The following is a 7,743-nucleotide window of genomic DNA, read 5'->3' as shown; positions in this document are numbered from 1 at the left end:
TGTTAAGAAATGACATCAGAGACACCTTTCTGACGTGTCTTTTTATAGGATAGTTGGGAAAACGTGCACATGGCTTGAGAAGCATGTACATCTGTTACTGGAGCACTATATAAAGAGGGGTCATACACTGACGAAGGTATACATTATCTGTGCTAGAGCTTTTATTGTTGCTACAATTATTTATTGTCTTTCCACTATTCTAGTAACTGACTTGAGTGTCGGAGGGCCAATGCGGGGACTCCTTCACTAACCCGACACTGACATCTTAATTTTGCTTATCGGAGAGGAGTCTTCGCAAGGTCAACCATTGAATTATATCCTCAATTAACTGTCTCTATTATTTTCGGACAGGATCAAATATATTATTTAATGTAAATCATAAACTTACCGTTAATATAATCACCATATCAAGTTCTTCGTTCTGGTTCCTTGTTGTAGTTCTAGATTTAGATTTTCTTTTGCTTTTTCGTTGGTTGAGCTTTGATAGGAAGAGATCGGCAATCACATTCTCTTCAGTTGAAGCAATCCAAAGAGTTAGTGAGTAGTCATTCTCCTTACAACACGTGATCTTGACTTCTCAATTCAAGAATTTTTTTAACGTGCGATCAAGATTAAAACTATCATAAATGTTAAATGGATTGTTAATTAGTTTTAACTCGAGGTGATTAATAGTTGAGAGCAACTCAAAATTTCTTATTTTTAATAATGATTAAATAGACACTATTTTGGTTTCTCTTATGATAATAAATAAAAAGCCTTGTCATAAGAGAATATTTATAAGGATAAGTATAATTTACATTTAAAAAATTTTAAATTAACAAAAGGAAACTATTTAAGAATATTATTTAATTTGAAATAAAAGTATTTTTAGATAAAAATAGGATACAAGTGTCATTTTAATTTAATTTAATTTTCCAAAATAGAGTGCGCTCTTGTGATAATAACAAAAATAAGAGGTGTTTTTTTATATTTATTTTGACCTTTTAATTTTTATACCAATAAGTTGGCTTTAAAGCAAGGATAATTTATAACATTTCTATTACTATTAAAATGTCTACTTTTATTCTTTAATAAAAAAAGAAAAGAAAAAGTGTGTCGATATTATAAACATTATCCTTAAAGAAATTAAAATAAAAACGACAAGTAGGTAGATCTCCAATTTTTTTAAAGGAAAATTGGCATGCAAACATTGCCTCATCAGTCCCGAGAACTGGTGGTGGTTTGAGACCAACTTTTCGGTCAGATTTTGAATAATTTTTTTTAGGGCTCGTTTTTTCAGGCCACAAAGCACGGCAAAGTGACATGGAATGGACCACGCAACAACTATAATTATAAGTTATTATTATTATTATTATTGAGATATTAATATTATGTCAATTAATTGTAAAGATAACTGATCCGTATAATTTTTTTTCAATAATTAAGGGAAACGTTCTAGCAGATAGTCCAATAATTTAATATTTTTAAATTAATCATCCATTAAAAAAATTTTCAAACTCGAATCTTAGATATTTAAGAAATTGATTATTATTAATAGTATTAGATGAAGAATCTTTGTTCATTCGTTTGTTGAATATATATTTGAGATATAATTTATACACATTTAAAAATAAATTAGAATACTTCCTATTAGAATTAAAATTCTGATTATATGAATTATTCTTCTGAGTACTTTACGCCTATCTCATATCCGCGCTCTTGTTTTTATGTTTTGCTATGTTGGCTTGACACGATTTGACTTGTGTTCAAACTTGTTTTTATGTTTTGCTATATTGGCTTGACACGATTTGACTTGTGTTCAAATGACTTAAGCTTCATAGAAAGTACAGATTTAAACTGGCTCATGGGCTAAGGCTCAAATTGGGCTATGTTAGCTATGTAGATTGGATAGATAGAACGAGTTAGACAGGCTAAATAGATTGCAAAATAAATAAATAAATAAATAATATAAAGTATTATAAAAACTCTATTTTAATAATAATAATAATAAATATTTATTTAATTAAATATATTATTAATTTCATGAATCAAATTTTAAAGAATATTGTCTTTCCATTTCAATTTTAGTTTTAGCCAATTTATTAAACCTAATGACTTTACCTCTTTGTCAATTTCATATCATTACACCAACATGGTAGCACGCACCCATGAGATAAAGTAGGATGATTTCTTGTTTTTATTCCATTTAAATTAAATATATAAAATAAATTATAAAATAGATCATCCTCATTCACATACATAATCTTGATTAGAAAGGATATAACGATCCTAATGAAGGCAAATAGCCAAAATAAACATAAAGAATAATTACCAAAGGACAATGTTGTTACAAATTAGAAGCATACAAATCCAAAAAGAATATGAAAAAAAAAAACATTCCTTAGAAAAAGGGAAACAATTTTTACTAGAAAGAAATACTGCACAACATATCCAGCTATTATTGTACAACAATGACTAGTTTAAAGGTCAAACTAGAGCTTTTTTGCTTCCTTCTTTAGCTTTTTTTTTTTTTTTTTTTGCTTCCTTTGCCTGCATCCTTCCTCCAGGATCTTCCTAGATCATGTTGCAAAAGGAGTTCTAGTGATTGGGGAAGTAGCTGGTTGGGACTGCTGAAATTGAGGGTGGAATTGAATAGCTTGGCAGGGTGGATGTTGATCGGGCAGTGCAAAGGATGGATTGTAAGTTAGTTGATGAGAGCTCCCGTTAGACATATCACAAGGGTTCGATATTTTGCCTGTTGCAAACTGAGCCGTTTTAGTTGAGTTCCTGCTTCAGCACTTCATTTAGGGAGCCAACATGCCTGATCTGAAACTGGTGTCCATTATGCTACATTGTTTTTGTCAGGAGGAAGAAGCACAAACCTAGGGAATTCTACTTTACTGGGAGTAAGTCGATAATAAAGTTCACTAAACAGGAGAAGTAAATAAGTAATTGACAAGGTCGAACTGTTGGTTGGAATAAAACTGTCTGAACCCCAATCTACTAAGAAGCTTGACTCTAGTTAAAGAAACATAAGCCTAAGAATTTCAATTTAGAATTTAGTTTATCAAGAAAGTCCAAATATACCTTGGAAGAAGCCTTATTTGTCTATTTAATCATCTTCCCAGAATACACAATTTTTGCTAAGAACTAAGAATTGGATGGAACAGACCATTTTTTTTTTTAATGCCTACCTGATTCATCAGTGATGCCTTTTAGAAGCGATGCAGCAGACAAGTTCATTATGCTACAAGATGCAAGTCTTAGATCATTTCCTGGTTCGCAGGTTTTGTTCAGTGAATTGCAGACTGTGGCGATTTGAAATGAAATTAAATATATGAGAAAATGCACAAGCCATTAACCATGATAGAATAAGGTATTCATCATTGTTTTTTTTTTTGTCATTTGCCTTCAAACAAGTGTTGTTTGTACCAGATATAACTAAGTTCAAGACAAAACTTATGGTATTCTGGGAGAGTTAGTTGGTCAGATAGCTCATACTATCAAAAGCATAAAATATAAGATCACACACCTGAAACTGTGCCAGTGTAAAGAGAGTTGTAACTTCGATTTGGAGGGTTTGCAACTTTCTCTCAAGTTCAGTTATATAACAAGCCTTTCTTTCCTTCGAGTGAGCGGCAGACTGTCTATTAGCCAAAATTCTACATGCATCAAGTTTTAAACAATGACAAACAAATCCAAATGTAAGACTACCATATCGTTGACAATGTTTGGATCTAACCTTGAGCTTTGGTGTTTGCTAGTACAAGATTTGTTTGCTTCTTAGATATTGAGCACCACTGCACCAAAATTCATGTGTTTGAGAAGTAAAACTGAATAGGGTTTAAGGAATGCATATACTTCAAAAAAATGGATACTTTTTAATGAAATTCCTGTGCTTCATGACTAACTAATATATTTTCTACTGGAAAAAAAACTTGGACATATAGAATTAATAATGAAATCCTAGGCAAGGCATACTTATGTCTCAGATCTGAAGTGAGCTTTGGTGTTTGCTAGTATAAGATTTGTTTGCTTCTTAGATATTGAGCATCATTACACCAAAATTCATGCATTTGAGAAGTAAAACTGATTGGGGTTTAAGGAAATTCATGTGTTTTTCATGGCTAATTAGTTTGTGTTCTACTCGAAAACCAACTTAGAAATTCTGAATTATCAGTGAAATCTCAATCACCATAACTACTTGGCATGTGGTACGAGAAATTAAAGAAACTGACATTTAGAACCAAGAACCGAGCTCCCAAGAAGGCAAAGATGGCAACTTTCTTCTAACAAAAACGAGGTACCTTTTGGCTCGTTGGGGATCGGCGGCCGCAAGCTCCGGGAGTTGCTCGGAGGTCATGACGGCTTTCTTCCCCTCTATAGCCTCGCCGGACACTCCTTCAACGCATGTTTGGGGCTTGCCGCATCATCGACGGCCTCGTCAGGCCGAAGATCGAGGTCGTCGAGGATGCGGAATGCGAGCTCCGATCTGGACCGCAGTACGCCGGTGGTAGGAGCCTGGAGTGGGGCTTGGACGAGGGAACATGGGGCGTGTGGCCCGGCCAGCGGCGAGGATGGAGCAAAATTGGGGTTAGGTTTGGGCGACTGCAGCGGATCTGGCGGCCGTCCGTTGCTTCTCGAATCGTCGCCCTTGCTCGCCTTTTGCTGCGGTGAAGGGAAGAGAAAGGAGAGTGAGAGCAAGCAAGAATCACCGGAGGAGGAGGAGGAGGAGGATATGGCCATATGTTATTATTTATGTATGTTTTATATATTTTTAATTAAGGATAACCTGGAAATATATATATCTATAAATAGCAACTTGTTGAAAAATGAACACTGGAACGGAAACCGCCGCTCTCGGGCCATCATCGAAACGGCGGAGATGAAGGAGCCGCGGCCGCGCAATGAGGGTCGGGGATGGAGCATCACCGTCCGCGCCAAATCCAAGGGCCTGGATCTGCGTCTCAGCGCATCGAACCTTTTCCCCCACTGGAACGGCAGCGGTGGAGGCGGCGAAAGGATCTCCTTCTTCCTCCGCCTCCGCCGCCGATTCTTCCTCCAAGTCGAGTCCCAGAACCAGCGCCCTGCGCGCCGAGTCCCGGCCCTGCCAAATGCCTCCTCGGTGAAGCCGCTCGAGTTGGCGAAGAGGATCTTCCGGCGACCGAGATGGTTTTCCCGGAAGAAAGCGGCTCCCAAACCTGGAGCTTCCTCGGCCATTGCAAAGCAGCACCAGGTACTCAGCTCGACATTGTTTACCAATTTTAGCAGCTTGATCTTCGCTCAAAATGGGTTTTTGTTGACTAAATCTCTTGGTCGACCTACTGATCAAGCAGTGTAGAGCAGCATACGTAGAACCCTAATTACACAGTGATTCAGTTGCAGGATTTAGTTGCAGCAATGGCAGGAATCCTTTCCTTGATGAAGAAGAAGAAGAAGAATCGACTTGGCATTTCGATCCATGCTTTTGCTTCCTTGATCTTGTTAGTTATGCTTTTGCATTTCTTCGGAAGAAAATTTTCTTTTTAATTTTTTTAACGATCTTCTCTACTTTCTAAGTAGATTCGAAGCCAATTTTAGTTTTAAGATATTCATCTCATTTAAAATTTAAATTATAATTCTTTTATTATTCCTCTACTTTATCTTCTAAATACTGAAAAGAATTTTACCAAACAAAATTTTCTCATATTTGTCACAAAGATCAAATGATCGAAATCATATGAACTAAGCCTATTCAATTAGGAGTTACGATAGATCCAAAAAGATCAAACAACTTGAAATGGTTCGAGTAAAATTGATAGATTTTGTTAACTCATACTTGATATCTAGTGAAATCGTCCGACTCGAAACTCCTCTAGGGGTGAAGCTAAATAACGCTTACCAAAGACATTGAAGGGAGCTACAATTGTAAATTATGAATTTGAGGCGTGGAAATAATATCTTGTAATACAAAAGAAGTTTAGGCATATTGTATTGACGCAAGTTTTGTGCATCACCTTCTCCATTTGTCGTGGCACCACCATCGGTGTAGCTTGTCGCTCGTGCAAGTTGACATTGGATGTGCTACTTCTTGGTGGTGCTGTGAGGATTACAATATTAATGCAAGTAATCAAAGCCAGGTCCAAAACATCAGAGGGTTTTTTTTTTATTATTTTCATTATTATTAAATGAGCATTTTATGTAAGTACATCATATAAGTTTTGATGTGATCAATCAGGTTAAGTTAAATGATATTTTAATCCTTATGTCTAAGTGTTCAGGAATTTAGGAACACAATAAGTCGAGCGGAAGATGCTGCAGAGGAGAAGGATGATGCGGGAATCGAGTCAACGGGCTCGGTGCATCTGAGGGATGAGAAGCTGTGAAATAGTACACCAATGGAGTGAGGAGGCACATGATGCTTTCGAGAGACGAGAAGCTGAAACAGAAGACTGCTCAAGGAGAAAGCTATAGTTGGGTTCGGGGTGAGCACAATTCTAGAAGGTCGGAGGATCACCCAAGTGATCGAAGAAGAAGCCAACAACTAGCACATAGTTGACCAATCCAGGAGTCGGGTGCCTGAATCACCAAGGTGTCTGGCAAGCGCCTCATCGTAGTGTTGTTGCTGTGGATTTCCTTTGGGTCCATGTAAGTAATGGTTTGGGCGCCCATACATGATCCAGGGGCTTGGACATAGAAAAAATCGATCTCGAAGTCGTTGCATGAAGATAAAGTTTGTCTCGCTAAGGGTGCTCGAAGATGGTCCAAGCACCTGGAGATTCACATCAACAAACAACTAGTTTCAATCAGTTAGCTATAAATAAAGTCTTGGTCTTCTTCATTTAGAACAACACACTTGTATTTTATTTATGAATTCTATTAATTGTTTTTTGCTTTCAATGGCGGTGATGTGGATAACTGGATATGGCTTAGGGTAGAAGAGGAATTAGGGAAAAGAGGAGGGGTATTATGGTCATTTTACTGTAGCAAACCCTTTTTAGGGCACTGTTCACAAGAATGGAGAGGGGGCTTCGTTCGGGATTTGGAGCTCTCCTTCCTCCCTCCCGCTCATCTCCTTTCCTTCTCCTCAACGTCACCTCCTCCTCTCCTCTTTTTGGATTTTTCCATCGCCTCACACAAGGGGATGCTTCGTGGAGGAGGCCGCCGCCACCGCCAACAGGAAGAGGACCTTCCTCGTCCTCTGCTCCTCGGTGCCGCCGTCGCCGCCGATTGCCACCTTCACTCTTCTCCTTTTCCTCCTCACGACGTCGCCGCCCACGACTCCCCTTCTCTTCCCTGCGACGCAACCACTGACTCGCCGCCTCTCCATTTCCTTTCACCCTCTCGCCGGAGCCGAGCCACCCCTATTCTCGCTCTCGTGCATGCTGCCGTTGAGGCCTATCGTCGTCGGGACAAAACCCTCCCCTTTTTCCCGGTCCTTACGCAGCAGCCCCGCTAGCCGACAGTCATCGGGCACCGCGGCCTTGCTTGCCAGCGCCTCCTTCGACTCGTCACGCCTCCACGCGTTGTAGCCTCTTTAACCAGCAGCCCCCCGCGCGCCAACAGTCCACGTGTCGCCCGTCCTTACGTCGATTTCGTCCCAGCTCCGATTCCATATCGTTGTGTGCCGGTCTTCATGCCGTTATCTCGTTCCAGCTTTGTGTGTTGTGGTGTTTCAGCCTTTGTACCTTGGTTATTGTTGGGTGTCACTGATTTGACCGTATTCCGCTCCTGTTGTTATATCGGTCTGCGTGTCAGTGTCTTATCCTGGCCTGCGCACCGATG

The 7,743-nt window shown here is 38.9% G+C and overlaps 1 protein-coding gene and 1 long non-coding RNA gene across 6 annotated transcripts; one reads left to right on the top strand and one right to left on the bottom strand.

The window, feature by feature from the left end:
* Positions 1–2,291: 2,291 nt before the first annotated feature.
* Positions 2,292–4,426, bottom strand: LOC122009771. 2 transcript variants are annotated; one of them, XR_006119652.1, is made up of 4 exons: positions 4,287–4,426; positions 3,722–3,779; positions 3,512–3,641; positions 2,292–3,287 (listed from the first exon to the last, which is right to left on the bottom strand). It is a non-coding gene; the product is annotated as an uncharacterized LOC122009771 (long non-coding RNA). The 2 variants fall into 2 exon arrangements; XR_006119651.1 differs by having other exon boundaries at positions 2,292–3,641.
* Positions 4,427–4,450: 24 nt separating this feature from the next.
* Positions 4,451–6,800, top strand: LOC122009770. 4 transcript variants are annotated; one of them, XM_042566053.1, is made up of 3 exons: positions 4,451–5,215; positions 5,365–5,462; positions 6,233–6,800. In XM_042566053.1, the coding sequence occupies exons 1-3, from the start codon at positions 4,451–4,453 to the stop codon at positions 6,342–6,344; spliced, it is 975 nt and encodes a 324-aa protein (XP_042421987.1). In that variant the 3' UTR covers positions 6,345–6,800. The 4 variants fall into 4 exon arrangements, with proteins under 4 accessions (XP_042421987.1, XP_042421988.1, XP_042421986.1 ...); XM_042566054.1 differs by having other exon boundaries at positions 5,359–5,462; positions 6,240–6,800; XM_042566052.1 differs by having other exon boundaries at positions 5,359–5,462.
* The last annotated feature ends 943 nt before the right edge of the window (positions 6,801–7,743 follow it).

Source organism: Zingiber officinale, chromosome 8A (genome assembly GCF_018446385.1).
Source record: "Zingiber officinale cultivar Zhangliang chromosome 8A, Zo_v1.1, whole genome shotgun sequence".
In the NCBI taxonomy this organism is placed as follows: Eukaryota; Viridiplantae; Streptophyta; class Magnoliopsida; order Zingiberales; family Zingiberaceae; genus Zingiber; species Zingiber officinale.
This window is presented reverse-complemented; position numbering and strand designations above follow the sequence as displayed.

What these genes read in the sequence shown, in the direction of transcription:
- LOC122009770 (XM_042566052.1), top strand. Translation starts at nt 4,451, where the DNA reads ATGCGGAATGCGAGCTCCGATCTGGACCGCAGTACGCCGGTGGTAGGA. An exon ending in CCATTGCAAAGCAGCACCAG is followed by an intron (nt 5,216 to 5,358) that starts GTACTCAGCTCG and finishes ACAGTGATTCAG; the next exon opens with TTGCAGGATTTAGTTGCAGC. An exon ending in GCTTTTGCTTCCTTGATCTT is followed by an intron (nt 5,463 to 6,232) that starts GTTAGTTATGCT and finishes CTTATGTCTAAG; the next exon opens with TGTTCAGGAATTTAGGAACA.